Below are 23009 nucleotides of genomic sequence, written 5' to 3'. Positions count from 1 at the left end.
AATATAGGAAAATTCAGGTAGGACATAGGAATTCAATTTTCGAGCCCATCTAGGTTGAGTTGGGCTCGGGCTTTGGCCTGCAAAGCGGGTCCCATGCAAGGCTTGGGCCGGGCTCAGGTCTTGGGTCTTAAGTGTCTCAAGCAGTACGGGCCTAGCCTGGCCCACCACATTACCACCCCTAGTCCAAATCGAGGGACCCACTTCAGATATGGGATATTCCTAAACCGGATGTTTTATGACTAATAGACTTTTTTGTTTGCCAGATTCAACTATCCGCAAGTTTTCGTTTCAGCCATAATTAAATGCTGCTAATTAGACAGAAAATAAGTAATCCTTATCTATCAGTCCATGGATGGTTCATTTTAATTTAATTATACACTTATTAATGTCCAACTTTTAGGGACCAAGTATCAAGCATCACACCCTTGACCCTACCAAAGTAATAAAAATAGCCTCAATAAGCAAACAATAGGAACCAATACACGTGTATGAGCTATTCCCTGTAAACACCACCTCTTGAGCCAATGCAGGATACAAACATTGCTGAGATCGTTAAAATTTTGGTGAAAATATATACATTTTTTGGGCCATGGCCATTTATCTGAGGGTTAAAATTTTACGGTTATCAACATTAGCCGAATTGAAAGCACCGCATGTACATAGTCATGAGCATATTCTAGTTTGGCATTGGGCTGTTATTTAAGAGGGAAACTCTGCGTCAGGAATCCTGGCAAATGGTCATAAGGCAGTGCAACCATGGGCATTCCATATTCCAAAGAAAAAAGAGTAGTAGACTAATCAAGACTGTCCAAATCTGATAGTCACCAATTGAATCGTCAGAATCATTTAATGAGCATGATTTCAACCTAACAATATACAACGTTCAAATCTTGTTATTCTCTATTACAACAGAACTTTGCATTCTTGGATAGCCTAAAAATCACATTATGATGGCCGGGGTGGCAATGTGTGGACGGATGGCCTGACCAATACCTATCCCCCGCAAAGCTTAGGGCCCATTTGGAAGCAACTTCCACCAATGGGATTTTTCTGCAAAAGCGACCTTTTCGTCAACTCGCCTGGAAACAAGGCAAAGTGAACCTCGTAACACCTCTTTCGTTGGATGGTTTTGAAACTGACAATTACGTGTGGGTATCCAAACACAGACCACAAAACAGGGTGTGCTGGTTTCATCTCCGAACCCTGGTTTTGAGGGTGTCCCGAAATGCGCCCTGATGTGGGTTGCATATGTTCATAGACATACAGTCAGCAGGGAAGATCCCACCTTACCATAAAAACAGTGAAATAAAGGAAAAGGTACAAGATGGAAAATCCGGGTCAATAACATTGATATCTGTTACATATTTTCAAGGGTTGGATAAAAACTACCGAAACCCTGTAATAACAAGGCAAAACAGCATCCTTAAGTTTTGATGTTGCCAGCCCTAAACACTGAGATGTCATTTACAATCATGCATTTGATATGCATTCAATGCTCTCTTTTTCTCCAACTGTTTTTAGTCTCACCAAAATGTGCCGCCTCATTAGGGCCCACATGCAGAGACTCTTAGATGATCTGTCAACTTTCCATGCTATGAATAATGCTTTGGATACACTGCCGTCTGAAACTCGCACCAAACATACAAATCTGACAGCAAGCATGTGTGTGTGTGTGTGTGTAGACAAATATGGCACAGATTAACACCAAGAATAAATCATCAACTGCACCCTGGATTCTGGATTCACAGCATTTCCACCGCCAAGTTGAATGTCCTCCAATCATGCCCGGCAACATCATTTCAATATGGTCAACACCTCCTTCAACATGTCCTCTTTGCTCCCCCAAATCCATCCTAACGTAGGCAACAGAAGATAAAGAACAGCACCAGTCTTGTTTTGCTCCATCATCAAATGCCAAGCATTATCACCCACTGTGTTGATGGATATAATGCATATGGTATATCTTCTGTATATTACTTGTGTATTTTTATATCTAATTGTTGTTGCTCAAAAGCACGGAGAGAATTCAAGAGATTAGTTCTGGTCGGAGGGCTTAGAATAATTAGATACGCACCCAAAGACTTGTCAGAAATGCTCCTTGTGGAATTCAAACTTGGTGGAACCATTCTGGTTGTATTCATGGCAGAGCTTGCTCAGTTCTTTAGCCAAGACGGGTGCACCACAGTAGAACACTCCTGCTCAGAAGAATAACGAAGTCATGTAAATAAATAAAAAGAAACTTCTGCGATGAATGATAGAAAAGCTGTGGAACCCTAAGCTTCACTTTGTCCTCTTTGAGCAACTCACCGATCTTAGCATTTGGGTGTTTAGAACATGTTCTTGAGAAGACCTTCTTCCAGTTGGGCCTCGCAAAATGCGTCCGCACCTGAAAGTGGCACTGGGGATTACAACCTGAATGATAATTAAGAATATTTGAGATGGAATGAATGGCAAATTCATGTTTCTCTGTTTCCTGTGGTAATATTCATGACATTTTGGTCATGAATATGATCATCTGCATTCTCCACACTTTAAATGTCTTCCATTACTATTGTGATTAAGTATACCTTCCAAATAGTGAGTAGATTAGAATCTTACCCTGGTGCCAGAAACAATGTCTACACCATTCTTGGCGTGGTTGAGTGCTTGGACCATGGCAATGAGAGCTGAGCGAGCATCCCCTTCCTCATACACGCTTGTCAAGTAGTTGTGCATCTCAATTACACCCTAAGAATGAAATGGAAAAATAAATAAATAGACAAAAATAATCAGTGACATCAACTGCCAACTCAAACAAAAAGAAAAAAGTTACAATCAAGAATTGAGCTTCCTTTTTACCCTGTGATCAAGATCAGCAACTTCATTCATGACACCCTTGAACCAGTCAAAGGAACCTTGTTCCCGGGTCACCCAGTAGAAATAGGCATTGGTTGTCTTTAAAGGTTTCTTCCGTTTCGGAGACATCTTATTAACAGAGGTCGAATCGCTTGTTCCAGCACACGAATCAGTTGCCCGGCTAAAATCCGAGTTGGAATCCTAAAAACAGCAAATTCGAGTGGTTAATAAATTCTTCTTACCACTATAGTTCCATCTTTTTTTTCTTTTTTCCTTTTTTCATTTTTGGGAGGGGAGGGAGACAACTTTTCATGTAGCTCAAGAAGTTTTTGCAAGCACACAGACATATGGTGCCCATATTCACAAGCACACAGGCCAATAAGGAACACTTGTGCAAGAACCAATGTTTCCATCAGGTGGACCACACTTATTACATCTGCTGGCCTACAAACCAGGCTGTTTCACTTGCCAGGTGGGCCAGTGTTCAAACAAATGGATCATCACTATCATCATCATCATCATTAAAGCCTTATCCTAACTAAATGGAATTAGCTAGACTATCATGTGGGCGCGCGAGCGTGCGTGTGTACAAAAGAAATGGATGGTTAAAAATATTCCTTTAGTGGTCCATATGTTTTGTAGATTATGGCCCACCTAAAAAGCAAAACAGCATGATTTCTGAGCAAGAAGATCTAATCATTGTGGCCCACACATGCACTTGCAATTGGATGAGCATGGGTGTGGCCTTAGCAAACCTGCAGGCCAAGAAATACAACATACTAGAGATGCCAGAATTTGGATTCACAAGAGAGTGACCAAGTCAAGGAAAAAACAAACAAATGACACTCTGCAACAAACTAGAAAAGAAATGCTATGGAGAAACCCGCGTGCACAAGACTAACAAAAACAAGATGAGAAAAAGATAAAAATGTAGCAACGCAATCCATGATCAGACTCCAAAAGAAAACAAAAGCATTAGCTTTGACTAACATATACTCACAGCTTGCTCTTCCATTTTTATGATATTGTTGAGCAAATCTTTCAATATACTGATGAAAGGCGTTGCTCCTATTCCTAATCCAACGAGTAACAAGACATCATATTTACGATAATCCTGAGCAGGAGCTCCATAAGGCCCATCTATCAAGAGCTTTGGCAAACTGTAATGGCAAGAGACTTAAATGTCAAAAACATAAAAAAGAAAAAGAAAAAGAAAATACAACCAGAAAAGTAAATTCAACTCCAATGATTTTGGGAGTAACAGAGGCAGGGTCTATACCTTTTCTTGGTGGTTTCATCAGCTCTTAGAAGCCCACTTTTACCTCCTACTGGAGGCTCACATACCTCAGAGAATACCCTTTTGAGCTCTTGTGTCCAATCACCCAGCTGCCGGATGTGGATGCTCAGGTAATCATCTCCCGGAGCTGAAGTAATTGAGAATGGGTGCCTGTGGTGCACATATTAGTGTGAACACAAGCACATTTTGAATATACTAATGATTAGCAGGGTAAATGTAGTGTCCCTTCATACAGGAAATGCTTAGGACACTGTTCAAGAAAGCATGATAAAAACAAAGCCTCTAAAATTTCAAGTGACTTTCAGAAAAATGAATTGATGAGTTCATATATTCAGAAGAGGTGACAGGAACATTGACATTATGACATTATGTGAAAGTTTATTAACATCGAGATTATAAATCCCTCTAATCTTAAAGGAAAAATCAGTAGGGCGTCGATGGACATGATCTGGGCTTACGGTCCATCCAATAATTTGGATGATCTAGGCCACAAAAGAGAATCCCAAAGATTTGGAAGTGTTGTTGATATCAAGCATAACTAAATGGCCAATATTTTAGAAAGCGAAATACATAGTTTAGAAAATGATGATGATGAAATACATATGACAATTACAAGTATCACCTATACATACATATGCACATATGCATATATGCATGCATGCATGTGTCTACACACTCATGTATGTAAATGCACAGCCATGCATGCCAAATATATTGGAAACTGAAAGAAATGATTTTTTTTTCCCCCTAAGCCATGCTAGGGCCTCAATAAATTACGTATGTTAATGGCTAACACATGCCCAGCCCATGAAACTCATAAAGAGATTGGAATATTTCGGTCATTCACTGTTTGGAGCTTACCATTCGAATGGGGAAACTGCAGGGCACTGAACAAACATGTACTGCCCGCTCTTGTAGCGGAAAGCAGCAGGCTTTGACATTTGCAGAGTCAGGACATTACCTGGATATATAGCTGCCTAAAAAATTAAATAAAACAAGTTAGAGGAATCAAATGAACAATTTGTAACTGCTGCCATAAAAGGCCAGGAAATAATTATAAAGGAGTTAATATTAACAGCCTCCTCTTTGATAGATAACCCACTTTTTATGACTTTCTGTACTACTGTATTACCAAAAGTAGAAATGAGGGGGGGGGGGGGGGGTGTTGGGGACTGTACAAGGCACAGGCAGGGAGATAATTAAGGAACAAAGGAAAAGAAAAGGGATGAAAGAATGCAAAGGCTAGGAATGAGGAGTTATAGTGTATGTTAATGTGTCTGTATCGATCTATTGGCCCTATCAGGACAAGGTAGGCCACAACCATTTGTACATAAATTATTGTGTGAGACTCTACCATGGCTAGTACTATAGCCTAGGTGAACTTGGAAGGCTGACATCTGGTGAGCAGCCAATCAAAGACCTTCAAGAAATCTACCATTTAAAAGCCAATCCCAAAATGTTGGGAAAAAAACTAAGATGATGAGATGATGATGAGTTGATGATGCTGACCACGATGTACTGCCAACTTACAAAGTTGTAGTAAAAGGTTTACCAGAATCACAAACGAAAGGATGCATATAGCAATCAGAGTGGTGTAGGTATCAATTCCTTCTATGAAATCCAAACCTTAGATTCTGGCGAAGGTTCAAAATAGTTTTAACATGCAATTTGGATGTATTCCTGACGCGATGTAATATATCATGATATTATCAACCTTGGTATGACTTTGGAATCTATTGAGATTAACTGGGAAGGAATTTATCAATAAGACATTCGTTCTGGCAAGGATACAAAACGACACAAATGATACTTTTTAATACAAACCTGTATCACGGTACATACATTTGTATTGTGTCAACTGATGAATTGATTGGACAAATTACTGATATTGTATGATAAATTTCGTAGCATGTTTTGGAATTTAAATCTATTGGGTAGTTTTGGGATTTGACACGCACATTACAAGCATCACACTTCGTTTGTCATCAAAAGTAGAAGGTGACAACTGCTTCGTGTTTTTTTATAGAAGTCTCAAATTTCACTGTGTTAAAAAATTAATTAATTAATTAGAAAAAAAAAAAACAGTTTGAAGAAATGTTGAAAGAAGAGGGGAAAACAGTATAATCTCTAATATAACGAGGAGAAGATGCGATTTGTTTACCTTCAAAAGCCGGACAGAGAAATAACCAGACCTAAAAGCCCTCAGTGTCCTCTCTCCTGCATACAGAAGAACAGGGACGGCAAGATACATCCAAGTCTGTAACATCAAAGGACAAACAAATCAGTCACCCAAATTCTTATTTCTGTATTTAGCAGGGCTGGCTAACTTGTATGTAGTCAGACAGCCGAAGTTTTAAAAATGATTCTGTAAAATTTTTGAAGTAAAACGTGCATACCGTCTTGAGGTACCATCTGTGGACGAGGTAGAGGAATACACCATGGATGATGAGCAAGATGTAGACAATGACGAAGAGGTGGTGGGAGTACCAGAAAGCGTTGAAGCCAGTAAGGCGGTTGAAGGGCCTGGGGAGCCTCACGAGGCTGCGACGGAACCAATGGGTGGCAAGGGTGAAAGCGATAGCCATGCAGATGACCATGAGGATTCCGGTAACGCCTTCGGGTCCCCGGATAAGGGCCAGATAGGTAGGCTTGTCACGGCCGAAGTCGTTCTGGACGAGGCGGTAGTCGCTAGGAGGAGAGGAGAGGAGGCGTGGGAAGTCGCAGGCGAGGTGATTACCGGCATGAAGGATGACCCCGACAACGATGGCAGCGGCAATAGTCTTGTGGAAGTTGATGTTATCATCAAAGGGGACGAAGAAAGAGAGGGAAGTGGAACGAAGCCAGGTGATAGTGTTTCGGCAAACGGGGAGAAGGACGAGGGCCATGTTGAATTTGAGGGTCTCGGCCGCGCCCTTAGCCGTTAGGAGGCAGTAACCCATGACATGGAAAGCGGCCTTGTTCTTGTACTGAAAGAACTTCCAAAGGAAAAGGCCCACCATTATGGCAATCCATAGAGACAAAACCCACAGCCTCTGCCAGTTCTCCTCCAGGTAATACCCCACTTTGCTACTAACCTTGCCAATCCGGCTCCTCTTGCTTAGACCCTGCAGGTTTTGACTCAATGCCTGGCTCGTGTAGCTCAGCGCCTGGCTGTAGTTGAGGTATGTGTCCTTCTGCAACAGCAGCGTCTCCAGCTGCCACAGCTGCCCTCCTCATATCCAAAGTTCCCAATTAGCAAATCAATTCAATTCATTTCATTTCATTTTATATAGAATATCAAAGTAACTTGTAATTTTTAGAATAAAAGAAGCAGGGCAGGACCAACGGCCTCTCCTCAACCATGCAAAACAGGAAATTGGACCAGCACATGCTATAGCAGCTGCGCGTTCCTCTTTAGACACTGCACTGCCATTTTCAGGAATATTTTTATATCCTGTGGCAGCCTACCTCTTTAGCCCCGATTACAATGTCTGATAATGTCAAAAAAAAAAAAAAAGTCTCATGGATCGTTAATCCTTAAAACAAGCAACTATCAGCAATCCTAACCTTTCGATTTTTATATAACAAATATGGAGTCGTCGAGAGAAATACGAAAATGTTCCACGTTCAAGTACAAGGTTCGCCCGATTTTCATTTCTTCCCATCTTCCCGGTGATTCACACTTGAGATGAATGGGTTTGATGAAAGACATTGATCATGGTCGCACCAAACAAAAAACATATAGTTTGCGTTTCATTCCCCACTGTTCCCTGTGGTGCAGACCACCTGAGTCACGAATATAGTTAGACTTTTGGGCCCTTGGCCTATAAATGAGGAGATCACGTGTAAAACAGGGTGGGGCCAAAGCACTTCCGTTATTTATATTTCAGCGGTGTTGATAGTTGATAGGCCCCCAAAAATTGGACATCAGTTCCACAACCACTAGTTATAACAGAGGAATGCTCCAACACAAGCTAACAAAAAAAGAGGAATGCTCCAGCGCTCTCAGATCTATCACTGCTCCTAGTTGCATTGAGACAATTAGAAAGTCCAATCAATTGATCTATACTGTTCATTAGGTCTAACACTCATTTCATGATTGATTTAGACTGTTCATTAGGTCTAACACTCATTTCATGAGACTAATCAGTCAAATATCCATTTGATCAGTGGCCCTAAATATTGACATTCAAGATCATTTACACAAAAATAGGTTTAAGCGAAAAAATCTGATCCATCTATTTGTAAAGGACCATCAGGGATTGCTTATGATTCTAAAGAAACACCTTTGTTAGGCAATCGTAATCATCCCATCAATGGCTACGGAAAATGATGGCTATAAAAAGTAAGACCAAATCAAGGACAGATTGGATCATCAAATCACTGTGATTTTTGTATGGTAGCCCATAAGATGTGTTCTAAACGTAATGAACGATTTGGATCAATCAATTAAACTGTCCAAATGAATCAATCTAATGGGAACACTATAAGTCAAGAGCACCCTGAGAGCACTGGAGCATGTCTTTATGGTATATCAACTCACCAACCGGGCAAATGTGAGGCCTAAGTGATCTACTTAGGATATGGATAAACCAACCATTAAATGAATCACCTCATGTTAACCATAGGTCTAAAATAGTCGGATTGGGCCAAATTTGGAGATGGATGGCCCAATTGAACTAATATTAATGATCAATAATCCAAATAGGCTAATAATGAAGATGAATGGTTTGATTGGACTGACGTCGAAGTCGAATGGTCAAATTTGAATGATATTGACGATCAACGGTCAAATTGAGCCACAATTGAAGATCAATCATCCGATTGAGCCAATATCAAAGATCAAAGGTATGATATGGGGATCGAATTGGAGTTAATGATCCAATATGGTGAAATTGAAGATCAATGACATCATTGGACAAACATCAAAGATGAATGACTGTATCGACCGAAATTGGAGAGGCATGGTCTAATTGTAATTCTATTGAACATTGACAACCGGATTAGGAAGATATTGAAAATCAACAATACAGTTAGACCAACATCAAAGATGAAAATGAAGATATATAATCTGATTGGGCTGACATTGGAGATTAACAGTTTGACTGACGGTGAAAATATTGAAGAACAACAATATGGTTGGATAAACTTATTTAGCTGAAAATGGAGACTAATTTGATTGGGCGATATTGAAGATTAATGGTCTGATTAGTTGGCAAATATTGATCATGCAATTAGGATGATATCAAAATTAATTTAATGGTCTACTTGGGTTGACATTAGAGATGAATGAATCGTTTAGGCCAATATTAAAAATCAATGGTCTAATTGGACTGATAATAAATTGCAATGATCTATTTTGAACAATGTTGGTTGGGGTTGTGCCTTAAAAAATTAATGTTATTAGACTTATTTATGGCATGATGCATTTATTAAGTTAATTTTATAGAACATGTTTCATGTGAGTTTGAGAAGAGTACCTCGGATGTTCTCGAATACTTGAGATTGGACAGTACAACTTGGTAGCCAAGAGAGGGCCATGGCCAATGGATCTCAATGTCCTGACTATAGCCATACAATTGTCTGAGCATACCTATGATGAGATTAGATGGTCATCTCATGTGAAGGAATTGACCTGATATTAGGATAGATAATACATGCCCATAGTTTGCCTTCTTCTCTACTCCATGTGAGTGTGTAAGTTTGTTATAAATGGTTCCTTAAATAAAGTATTTGGTTACTTTTATTATTAAAGTTAGAAGACTTATTATGCCCAAACTTGAATAGACTTGTAATTATATTAGCTCCATCAAAATTTCCGTAACTAGAAGAATATGGATGGTTTCAAATTGGTCATGCTTTGGCTCTTTTTGTGAAACTACAGCATTGCAACTGAGAGCGGGTGTGCCTGGGTGTCTTCATCATGGTTCTTGGAATACAGACGATCCAACATATGATCAACTCAATTTACCTAGGATACGAATAGAGAGCTTAATGTTAAGGTTAGCATCTATCAATTGTTTTAAAGGTTGGTTGACACCTTTGAGGTTTTCAGTTGGTTAACTAAGGTTTTTCAACTGTTAAGTTTTATTTTAATCATTAAGTTGTTTTAAATCATACTTGATGAACATCAAATGGCTAAGATAAGCAGACATTCTTCACAATAAACTACACAACCACTTGTACACTAGTGGAGCATTATAACTAATGTATCCATACAACTCTAAACCTCTCTTATATAAGATCTTACCTGAGAGAGAGAGAGAGAGAGAGAGAGAGAGAGAGAGATTCCCTGCCCAAAGAGCTAAGACGCCATGACTCCCTTGGAGGCTCCACCTAAGCTAGAGAGTGTGTGATAAGAGAAAGGAAGAGCAGGTGGGAAACACCCACATGCCCTCATGTTCACATGTGCACACATCCTCACGTTCACATATGCACATGCCCTTGTGTGTGGAGCTGATGTAGAGTGGATCGCGAACACTTTCATGTCCAAGATGGATCAGAGAAGGCCCGATTAGAGGCAGAAGTCATCAAGACCGTCAGAACCTTAAAACAGGCATATCTGACAAATCAGAATGAGTTACTCAATGTACCATATATGATTTTGAGGTAGGAGGAGCTACTTTAGCCAACCAACCAGGTTGCCCACACCGAATTTGCGAGATTCCATCATATCGATGGCCAAATTCCATGTTTAGTTCTATTTTTACTATAAATCTAAAGCTTTAGTTTGATTATAACTCTTCATCTGTTGGGCTTTAAAAGTTGTGTACAACATGAAAAGTGCATAAAATAATTAGCAGAATAACATGGTCAAGCCACATAGGACACTTACTATAAAAGTAAATTTACTATCTATAGTAAGTTATGAATTTTAGGGAGTTTTAGTTATAATTTGTTTCTAATTTCTCTTATATTGCTTGGTATCCCTATTTAAAGGATTGTGAACTCATTTATTTCAATCAATAAATCAAGTTACAAATTTCTTTAGAATTTATTTCTATTTTGATTGTTTTTTCCTCGTGGATTCGAGAAGTCTCTGTGCGGAGTCTAAAGAAACTTTGTGGATTCGAAGTAGTTATCCTTAAGGAAGACGGTGATCGACCTCATCACGTTTATCCCTGTGTCAATTGGTATTAGAGCAAGAATTTTTCTTAGACCGATGACAAACAATGAAGGTATGAGCCAAAATCCTGTGGACGGTGATTTAAGGATTCGTTATCTTTCGGAAAGAATGGAAGCTTTCCACCGGGAGAGTCAATTGACCATGCAAGGGCTACAGGTAACTCTCAACCGTATTGCGGATATGTTAATTCTGCCCCGAGCTCGAAGCGATGCTTAACCTCCCATGGTTGTTATATAACACAACCCCGATTTTTGCAAATCACCATCAGATTATGGTAAATCGCAGGCTACCACTTTGATCGTGAGGAAGCCGTTATACAAGCCAAAGGTAAAAATAGAATTATAACGGGACAACATCTTTCGAACAAGGTGCACTGTTAGCCAAAAAGTCTATAATGTGATCATCGATGTCAGGAGTTGTGAGAATCTCTTATCGAAAATAATTGTGGAAAAGCTACAACTGAAAACAGAAAAGCATCCATCTCCATACACGATTGGATAGATCAAGGAGGTCAATAAAATAGAGGTAACCGAACAATGCACCATCTCATTTTCAATTGGTAAAAATTATAATGATCAAATACTTTATGACGTAATCGACATGAAAATTTATCATATGTTACTTGGTTGACCATGACAAAATAATATTGATGCTATTGCTACGCATAGAGGTCAGGATAACGTATTTAAATTTACTAAAGATGGTAAAAAGATTGGCCTCCTTTATTTGGAAATCAAGAACCAACCCAAGACTTCTAAACTTGAGGAATAGTCTCCCACAACTGAACAGTCTTTTGTTAAACAATTTAAGGAAACAAGAGATATATATGCATTAGTTGAAAAGAAATAATATATGGAACCTGTGAATATCCCAGGGAATTTAAAACCAGTGTTATAGGAGTTCAAGACAATTATGTTTGATAAAATTCCTGATAAATTGTCTCTCATACAAGATATACAAAACCACATTGATCTTGTCATAGGGATAAGTCTGCCTAATTGCCCACATTATCAGAAGGAATGTGAGATCTTGAAGGCAAAAGTGAAAGAACTAATCTATACCAGCCAAGTCAAGTAGAGGATGAATACAAGTATTTTGTCAACTCAAGAACCTAATGCCAAGTACAAGAAAATAACTAATAAACATCGACATCAAAAGTTATCTCAAAATCATAAAACAAATCCTTTGAGTAACTCAAGAACGAGTTTTTTTTTCAAGCGAAAGGGTCTGATGCAGAACGTGTCACAGATATATTCCTAACATGATTAGACCAAAAGAAGGTGGACCGTAAATTGATCATAACTTTTTATATGGGTATCGTTACGGCGCACCAAACCGAGTATCATGAATCGAAGCAGCACGAGAACTCAAGGATGAGTTATTTTGAAATGGAGGAGACTAATGTAGAGTAGGTTGCGGACACTTTCATATCCAAGATGGATCAGAGAAGGCCCGATCAGAGGTAGAAGTCATCAAGACCGTTAGAACCTTAAAACATGCATATCTTGCAAACCGGAATGAGTTACTTGACGTACCATTTATGATTTTGAGGTAGGACGAGCTACTTTAGCCAACCAACCTGGTTATGCCGGGTTACCCACGCCGAATTTGCGAGATTCCTTCATATTGATAGCCGAATTCCATGTTTAGTTCTGTTTTTACTATAAATATTAAGTTTTACTATAAAAGGAATTTACTATTTATAGTAAGATACGAATTTTAAGGAGTTTTAGTTATAGTTTGTTTCTAATTTCTCTCATAGTGCTTGGTATCCCTATTTAAAGGGTTATGAACTCGTTTATTTCAATTAATAAATTAAATTACAAATTTTTTTAGAATTTTATTTCTATTTTTATTGTTTTTTCCTCGTGGATTTAAGAAGTCTCTACAAGGAGTCCAGAGAAGCTTCGTGAATTCGAAGTAGTTATCCTTGAGGAAGGCGGTGATCAACCTCATCACGTTCATCCCTGCATCAACACACCTTATATATGACTCTTGTTTGATCTGACCCTTACTAAGATTGGGACGGTGGTTCTCATCTCATCTAGGATAAATCTAAGAAAGACTCCTTGTATTGGGAGATGGGCAAAAATCATAATCAACATTGACAATCTATTTTCAATATGCTGTAAAGTGGATTTCCTTTTTTATCTAACAATATGGGCTGATCTAAACAAATATCTTATTAAAATATGGATTCAACATCTCAAAAGCCTTTGATTTCTACTCCGTTTACCATTCAATTTCATCGATATGATGATCGACAATATGATTTGATGAATAATAAAGATAAGGAATCTGATCAATCCAAAATTGAAGATCAATGATCCAATTGAACCTATATAAAAAGTGAATAATCTGATCGGTCCCAACTGAACCGCACAACTTTGTTATCAGCCCAAGTTAACTATCTCTCTTTAATATTGGCCCAATAGATTGATATTCAACATCCTCTCCAACAATTCAACTTTGACATCACTCCAATAAGACCATTTGTCCTCAAGTTTGGATCAATTGGACCGTTGATAATCAATATCAGCCCAATAGGCCTTTCATCTCCAATTTCGGTATAATCAGACCGTTCATCATTAATACTAGTCCAATGTAACCATTGATATTCAACATCAACCCAATGGGAACATTTATCTCTAATTTTATCATAATCAGACTGTTCATCTTTGATATCAGATCAATCATACTGTGGATCTTCATTTCCTATCTTCACCAAATCAGTTTGTTCATCTTTGATATTAGTCCAATCATACATTTCACTTTTAATATTGCCAAATTGGATCATTTGTCTTCAACAATGGCCCAATCATACTATTGACTTTCAGTATTGCTCCAACTGGACAATTGATATTTAATATCAGTCCAATTGGATGAAGACAAATGGTCCAATTATACTATTGATTTTCAGTATTGACCCAACCGAACAATTGATATTTAATATCAGTCCAATTGGACCATTCATCTGCAATAACGGTCAAGAGCCAGGCTGTTCTTCTTTACTATAGATTTGAATCAGGCCTAATGCACTAAACACACTACTTAAGATAAAATGAGTTGTCGTATCATACATGTGACATGTAACTTCAATCTAAACTGCCAAATACCGAGGCAATTTTAGATGGAGTATAACCCAAAATTAGTATTGTGAATACCGACGGATTGGTCGAAAAACGCAAGGCAGTAAGAAGGATTAGTAAATTGTCCACACCCCATGAAATGATGTTTGCTGATCAGAGGCTAGGATACCAAATTTCACTTCGATGACTTGACCAGTTTTTGAGTTGTTAAAAATTGAGGCACGTGCCACACGTATGATGAGACAGCACACCTGCATCTTACCAACAGCGCCCCGACCAAAAGGGTGCGGATTAGGTGGCCACCCCAACCTCAACCACCATGGTGCGGCCATTACTGGTTACCAAGGGCCCACCTTTATGTATTTATTCTATATCCACATCATTCATCCATTTTTTTCATATCATTTTATGGCATCAGTGCAAAAACGAAGTAGATCCAATTCTCAGGTGGATCATACCATAAGAAACAGTGGTGATTGACCATTAATGAGCCACATAAGTTTTAGATCAAGCTGATATTTTGCCTTTTCCCTCATCCAGGTTCACGTGAACTTATCAACAGGTTGGATGGCAAATAAACATTATAGTAAGCCTAAGAAGTTTTTAATAGTAGGGCATTTAATCACCACTTTTTTCCTGTAGTACGGTCCACTTGAGATTTCGATCTTCATTTTTTATCACATGAACTAAAATGATCCGGAAAAACGGATGGGCATAGTGGATATAAAATACGTACAACAAGGTGGGCCCCACGGTAAGGGCCCCACTGTCGTAGGTGAAGCAGGCTCCCCCACCAAAAGGTCTCCCTATCTAATACCTCCCCCGGCGGCTTGAAATCATGACAAGGGGACGATCATTGTTTTCCAATCCAGACCGGGACGATCCTCTCCACGAACGCCCCGATTGCCAGTGAACTTTCTGCCACCGAAAGCTAAGAAGGTCCTACAGTAATGTTTATGAGAAATCCATCCCGCCCATCCGTTTTTCCAGATTATGTTAGGACGTTGATCCAAAAATGAGAAAGATCCGAAACTCAAGTGAGATGCACAGTAGGAAAAAGTGAGTAGAGAAATGCCTACCGTCAAAGCCTCCCTAAGGTCCACTGTGATATTTACATGCCATCCACATCATTCGTAAGGTCATTCCTACTCGGATACCTGAAAACAGAAAAATATTAGCCTGATCCAAAACTTCCGTGGCCTCACAAATGTTTCAACCGTTTATGCTCAATCCTCATTGTTTCTTGTCGTGAAACACACTGTTTTGAATCTGCCTCAATTTGAGGCCCAAGTCCTAACATGATCGGGGAAAAATGGATGGACAGGGTGGATTTCTTACAAATATTACAGTGGGCCCCACCTAGCTTCCCTTCCACAAGTTTATGCCGAAGGCTTTCTGTAATCCGCGTCCCCTGTCCGTGGGAGTGGATTAGGAGTGGCCACACCCAACATGTTGTGCCCTTGCCAAATCATTTTAAAGAAATCAAATTCTTAGATGAACCATGCTACAAAAAATAGAGGTGATTGGCCATTAATGGGCTATAAAAGTTTTGAATCAAGCTTATATTCGTTTTTTCTTTTCATTTAGGTTCATGTAACCTTATCAATAAGTTGGATGGCAAATAAACATTATTGGAACACTACAGTGAATCTTAAAATGTTTTCGATGGCCGGGCATTCAATCACCACTTTTTTTCAATAAAATGATCCAGCAAGAGAATACGATCTTACTCATTTTTGAGCTGATGTGCTAAAATAACATGGAAAAACACATGGATAGCATGGATATTTAATACATGCCCCAAGGTGAGCCCCACGGTGAAGGCCACACCATCTTGGGTGGGCCGGGGCGCACCTAATCGGCTCCCCCAACACGAAGTAGATTGTGTTAGGTAACTCAGTACGACTTAAGTAAACTCTGCAGGGCCTACGTTGATGTATGTGTCTTACCTACACTATCTATTTTTCCAGATCATGTTAGGGAAGGAGCTCAAAATTGAAGCATATCTAAAGCTCAAGTGGACCACACCATAGGAAACAGGGGGGTGAGGATTCAGTCAGGTTGGGACAGTCAGTCACATCATGACCGTGTGGCCTGACTTGGTGTATATGTTGTATATTTCTGTCACTAACCTCCGTCCATCCATTTTTTTCAGATCATTTTTAGATATGAGCTCAAAATTGAAGCATATCCAAAGCTAAGTGAAACAGGGGCGTGGATTCATTCCAGTTGGGACACTTGGTCCTGTCATGACCATGTGGCCTACCTTGGTGTATTTGTTATATGTCTGTGCTGTTCATCCGTTTTTCCACCTTATTTTGGGACTTCGATCCAAAACTGAAGCATCTCAAGTAGATCACACTGGAGGAAACAGAGGTGATTGTCCATTAAAAACTCCTAGTGGGACAGAAAAAGTTCGGATAAAGCTGTTATTTGCATATTCCCTTCATCTAGATCTGTTTGACCTTATAAATAGGTTGGATGGTAAATAAACAGTACTGTGGGCCTAGGAAGTTTTTAATGGTTGGCGCTCAATCACCACTGTTTTCTATGGTGTGGTCCACTTGAGATTTGGATATGCTTCAATTTTTGGCTCACGTACTAAAAAATGAGGTGGAAAAATGGATGGAGATAAGAAGGTGGGACCGACGGTCACGACCTGACTGAATGGGCACAGTGCGAGGCATTGTATCATACGTCAGTTCAGAAGTGACGCGAGTACACTTTGGCTACACGTATACATCGAAGGTGGAGGATGCTCTCAAGTGATCGTGAACTTTCCATCATTCAACCAGAGTGGCCCACTGGGAGAATTGGAGCAGCCTACTTCTTTGGGTAAGGTCGTTTTCACAGTTGGGGGGGCCACCCACCAGATGCACGAATAGGCTACGTGTAAAGATGCCTGTGGTGGCTCGCAAACTCTTCTTATCGTCAACCAAGACAACATCGCACGCGTTCACACCATTTTATCCTGAAGTCTCAGAATTTATTCATGTTTGAATTGGGTATTTACGTCTCATATGAAATTTGCTCTAGCTCCTAATCTTGATTTACTACGAGTTAAAGTCACACACACAAACGACAGCGATACAACATATGCAATGCACGTGGAAAGAGGAACTAGTTGAAAACGCGTGAGAGTGGGAGGGACCAAAGGAAATGGTTGTGAAAAGGTCAGTCAGGGAGACGGATTGGCTACTCCCCCCTGCCACCAGCCAATGGCTGGTGGTCGGTGCTCTGTGGACCCCCACCATGATGTATGTGCTTCATCCATGCCGTCCATCTATTTATATCAAAATCTCAAGTCGACCACATTACAAGAAACATTGTTGAATGAACGTTGGCCATTAAAAACGTTTTGAGGGCCATAAAAGTTTTGGATCAAGCTGATATTTATAGTTTCCTTTCATCTGGGTCTTTATGACCTAATCAACAGATTGGATGTCAAATAAACAGTACGGTGGGCTTTAGGAGGATTTTAATAGTGGATATCTAATCATTATTGTTTTCCTGTGGTGTGGTTCACCTGAGATTTATATCCTATAATTGTTTGCATCAAGCCCTAAAATGATTTGAAAAAATGGATGAACGGAATGGATGAAACACATACATCATGGTAGGGCCCACAGAGTACCGACCACGGGGCTGGTGTCAGGGGAAGTAGCCAATCCGTTTCCGTCAGTGAGGGCCCAGTAAGACTTCATCTAAAACGTGGTCAAGGGGCAGGTATAACCTACACCATCTCAGGTCATTTTGGGAGTGGGCAAAACGTCAATTCGACGTACTGTTGGGGCCCCTGTAAATTAGGTAAATGCTCTTTTTTATTATTATTATTTGGCCACAAAACCCTTCCATCTTTTGGCCTTGTCAAAAAAACTAATTGAACGCAGAATTCTTCCCGAAACTTCTGGTGTATATATGGTAGAGACAAAGTTTTAAAATTCAGTTTTAGAGTGCCACTCATCCTCACCAGACCAAGTTGTCTAATTACAACTTGATTTGATATGACTACTCCGACGCAGGACCAGTAGCTGGAACAAAACGACAAAGATATCAATAGTCAACGATGCAACAGGTCCGTCTTTATAGGTCCCTCTTAAGTCCCAACTGAACCCAACTCAGTCTGCATCTGTCCCAAGTCATATTGGTTTGACTCAGTTCCAACTGGTGTGCTTCAGTCACCACTTGTCCTGATTTGATCCGATAACTCACTCCTGTTGGAAATAAGTTCGACCAAACCACCCGATTTCAACTAATAGCTTGTCAGACTAACCGGTTCTCACCGGAACCAATTCGACTCAGGCATTATTAAGTAGTAGCAGATAATATTTAAAACTTTATAGTAGAGATGAGTAAAAGTATATAGTTACCTCGATGTAGCCAAGCCCTTCTGGATCCAACTCCTCCATAATAAGTGCTGCATATTCCTCTGCCTGCTCTTTCAGTCTCGACAGTTTATTTGCGGAAGCACTCAACATGATTATCTACGTGTGCCAGAAAACAATGTTTGATTACAAATCTATAATTATGTCTCTCTGTGTACGTGTTCATATGCCAATACCAATGGTAGGTTACAATGTTATTGGTTGTTGCAGCCCTACCCAGATGCGTGCATGTTATCTAATCCGGCCATCAGCCGCACCTCATGGATTTAATTCGAAGACCCAAAAATCAGGCAAATCTGTAAATCAGATAGGCCACAACACATGGAAACAGTTGGGAGGGGATGCTCCACTATTTACTTTGTGTGGGGGCCACCATGCTGTTTTTGTGCCATCGAATATATCATTTGAAAAATCCCATCAAGATGAAGCAAATGAGGCCATTCCAAAACTCAGCTGAGTCCGAACACAATCAAGGATGGGCGTCCCCTCCCAACTGTTTTACTTTGTTGTGACCCACTGACTCACGGATTTGCGTGACTTCAGTGCCTGGGCCTAAATCCACGGGGGACAGCTGATGGAGGGCTTGGATTGGTGCAAAGCAATCACAGCAGGGGCCACGGTACTGGCAAGCATGGAAATTTGAAGGCTAAATTTTCTAAAAGAGAAACACCAATAACGTTTTTTCTTCTATTTTACGGTTATTCGACGTTCACAAAAGAACAAGAAAAACTTCGAATGGTTAAACTAAAGAGAGCGATGGTTTAAATTCAATGTACATGTGGGGATGACTGTGTTTTTTACGTTTTAGATGGATGCACGGAATCTGAACGGTGAGGAAAACCTGGCAAGGTAGCACGATCTTACACGTCCTGAGAATATGAGGTAAGCGCACATTCAATTCAGGAAACGGATTGGCTAATCCCCCTGCCACCATCCCCGTGGCTGGTGTTCGGTTCTCTGTGGGCCCCACCATGATGTATGTGTTTCATCCATTCCGTTCCTCCATTTTTAAAGATCATTTTAGGGCTTTACCATAAAAATTATAGGGATATAAATATACGGTGCACCACACCACAGGAAAACAATATTGATTGGAGATCCACCATTAAAATCATCCTAAGGCCCACTGTACTGTTTATTTGACATCCAATATGTTTATTAGGTCATAAAGACCCAGATGAAAGGAAAAAACAAAGATCAGATTGATCCAAAACTTTTATGGCCCCCAAGAAGCTTTTAACGGTCGACATTCATTCAACACTGTTTCCTGTAATGTGGTCCACTTGAGATTGGGATATATCTCATTTTTGGTATCATATCATAAAATGATCTATAAAAATATATGGACGTCATAGATGAAACACATACATCATGATGGGCCCCACAGAGCACCGACCATCCGCCATTGGCCGGTGGCAGGGGGAGTAGCCAATCCGTTCCAATTCAAAGTGCACTCGAGGGAAATGATGCACAACGTTATGATGCTCCAAGTTGCATCGAGGCACTTGAACGATCTAATAGATTGATCTGGACCGTCCATTAGGTGCAGCATACTAAGAAAAAGTCACATCGAGTCGACTCTCAACTCCATCTGTAAACTGGTATTATTTTATTTAGCCATTCATTTTCCAAGAAAGGGGTGTGATGTTTACGATGATCTGACAGAAATCATTCTTTAGAGTGACAAGCTATTAATAATAAATCTCCGACAGATGGAAGGTCCAAATTATTGATGGAAATTACTTTTTCTATAAAGTAATCCTGAACGTCCATTTTCTTCGATGCTTTTCATTGTCTGATTCGTATGAATTTTACATGTTAGGCCAGGATCTGTACGCTGCAGCTAATGGACGGTTCGGATCGAACTATAGGACTATCCAAGTGTCCCAATGAAATAAGGATCATTATAGGTTAACAGTGGTCTGAAATTGTAGAGAAAGTCAAAGAGAGTCTTTTGAGATACCGGGGGGGTTGGAGTCGGTGGTTTTTTGGTATTTGATAGTTCACACTCAACGAATCCATCTAACCCCTATCTATTATTTAAAATTTTAACCGATAAATGACAGCCTCTCAAAATTATTAATACGCTATAACATACTCATACGTAACCTAAGATATAAGCCTCCTGTGTGTGGATGTAAGTGTGTTAAAAGAAAAGAAAAGAAAAAATAATAAAATTAAATAAAAATAAAGAGCTTCCGCTTGGTCTTTCTAATAACCATCTTTTCTCTTTTACGCCTATTTATCCTCTCTATTTTTATTTTTTTTTTATCAGAAGTAAGGAAATTTTCATTGAAAGAAGATGATCCGCATACTCCCATTTATCTATCTATATAGGCCTGTCCGGTTATCTACTCATTCTCCACTGGGCCAGACGTCAGTGCATACGGCACATGTATCCGAAATCTGGGTCGTTCATCAGGCGAATATGCCATGCACCAAAAAGTCAAGGTAGTCCGTCCACTCATCAAGTGACCGTTGGTCGTGATGACTATTTATCATAGAAAAGTGAATGGCATGTTCGTGATGAATCACAGCCTATATTCTGCCTCCGCTTACTGAATCACAATCCCCTGGGGGGCTGTAAGTACAACAGACCCATATAAATAAATTAAGTACAATAAATAAAGAAAAATGGTTAAGCAATAATAAAGAAAATAGGGTTTAATGATAATAATAAAGAAATTAAAAGGTGTCCTTTTCCAATGAAAAAAAAATTAACCCTGTCATTTAAACTAGTGACGAAAGAAGGGTGAAAATTCTGACGGACCTCTTTCACTTCGGCTTCTGTTATGCGTCCATCTTCATTTTTGTCAACCCTGCATCGAATTAATCAATCGTTTAATTAATTAAAAAGTGTGTGTGTGTGTGTGTGTGTGTGTGTGTGTATATAATCAATGAAATATTTGTTGTTTATATTTGCTACATGTCGAAGAAAATTTGAAGGCGAGAATCGAAGCTCTGATCAGTAATCTGCAACCAAAACTCCTGAAGCTCGTCTTTGCTGATCTTCTCCACCTTTAACCTTCTCCTCCGACTCAATGCATCGAACAGTTCCAATGCGAATTCCTTTGAATCCTTCATCCCTTTTTAAAGTTTCAATGAACACAAAAGAAATCCCTTCCAGATTAATTAAGGAAAATAATAATAATAAGAAGGAATCGAGGAGAAGCCATTTATTAATTAATTACCTATGCATTGTGCAAAATCTGCGCGGTGAAGGAAACCGTCCTTTGCTAGCTTATTGAAGTTGCATTGGATCTCTTTCCAAGAATCTACATCCGGACCGTTGGCTGTAGTTCTGCTGATGAATCTCAGCCCTCGAAGTGCCCTTTGTGCGCCAGATCGCGTCCGATCCAGCTGAGCTCGCTGCCTACGGAGCGCCCGAGCAGCCAACCGTGCATCCGGCTGCGGTGTCGATGCGGACGACGATGAAAGCGTGCGAGATGCATGTCCGTGGCTCCACGAGAAGCGCCGCAGCTCCGCTTTCAGCTCCTGCGAGAAGTGCTTCGCCCGCGCCACCGCCTCCGCTTTTAATTCCTGTGAGAACTGACGGAGTCGATGGGAGGAGCTCCGGCGAATGGTCGGCGATCTCGATGTCGATGCCGGCGTCGATGTTTCGCTCCCACCGATGACATCATGATGATCAAAGTCGGAGACAGTGGCGGGCTCGACGCTCCGAAGAATGATAGTGTCGTCGTCATGGAAATCAAGCGTCACCTCCACGAGCTCATCTTCTGCGGCAGTTGCACCGCTGCTTCTAGGAGATGAATCTGACGAAATTCCTTTTCCGGCAACGGTGTCAGACGCCCACCGGCGTTCGTGCCTGGGAAAACCCCTCATGTCATAAATCAAATGCAGCGATCTGATAATCGTCGTGGGGAGGGAGAATGACAAGTGTTGTGTTTAGATTAAGAGGGATTGAATATTTATTTTATTTGAGGAAGAACGCGTCTGGAATCTCTTCGAAAAGACATCTACGCGTTTGGAATTGCAAAAAGGAGGGCGGTAGAGGCTACCCCTTTCATTGTTTCTCTCTCATTTAGAAATTAGAAAAGCAGAGAGAGAGATAAATAAATGAAACGCAGGAAAATGACAAGCCCAAAAAAGAAAACCACAGGCACTGCGTGGTGCAGGAGCAGAGTAAGGGCCGCGTTCAGTCGTGACTGTGGTAGCGGCTGCTTTAAAACTAAAAACGGATTGCCGGTTATTCCAATATTTCTACTAAAATGGCAAAATAGCGGCTGTTTTTCTTCTTCTGATACTATAATAATGTAGTTGGCTAATTGCGGAGCTCC

General features: G+C 40.1%; 1 protein-coding gene across 1 annotated transcript; it reads right to left on the bottom strand.

The window, feature by feature from the left end:
• Positions 1 to 1325: 1325 nt before the first annotated feature.
• On the bottom strand, positions 1326 to 22902 carry LOC131245032 (respiratory burst oxidase homolog protein A-like). The gene is made up of 13 exons (XM_058244202.1): positions 21903 to 22902; positions 21638 to 21797; positions 21482 to 21530; positions 18697 to 18810; positions 6529 to 7335; positions 6294 to 6389; positions 4994 to 5109; positions 4115 to 4282; positions 3836 to 3995; positions 2839 to 3036; positions 2599 to 2727; positions 2308 to 2386; positions 1326 to 2195 (listed from the first exon to the last, which is right to left on the bottom strand). The coding sequence occupies exons 1-13, from the start codon at positions 22552 to 22554 to the stop codon at positions 2086 to 2088; spliced, it is 2838 nt and encodes a 945-aa protein (XP_058100185.1). The 5' UTR covers positions 22555 to 22902; the 3' UTR covers positions 1326 to 2085.
• Positions 22903 to 23009: the final 107 nt, after the last annotated feature.

The sequence above is a fragment of the Magnolia sinica genome, chromosome 5 (genome assembly GCF_029962835.1).
Source record: "Magnolia sinica isolate HGM2019 chromosome 5, MsV1, whole genome shotgun sequence".
In the NCBI taxonomy this organism is placed as follows: Eukaryota; Viridiplantae; Streptophyta; class Magnoliopsida; order Magnoliales; family Magnoliaceae; genus Magnolia; species Magnolia sinica.
This window is presented reverse-complemented; position numbering and strand designations above follow the sequence as displayed.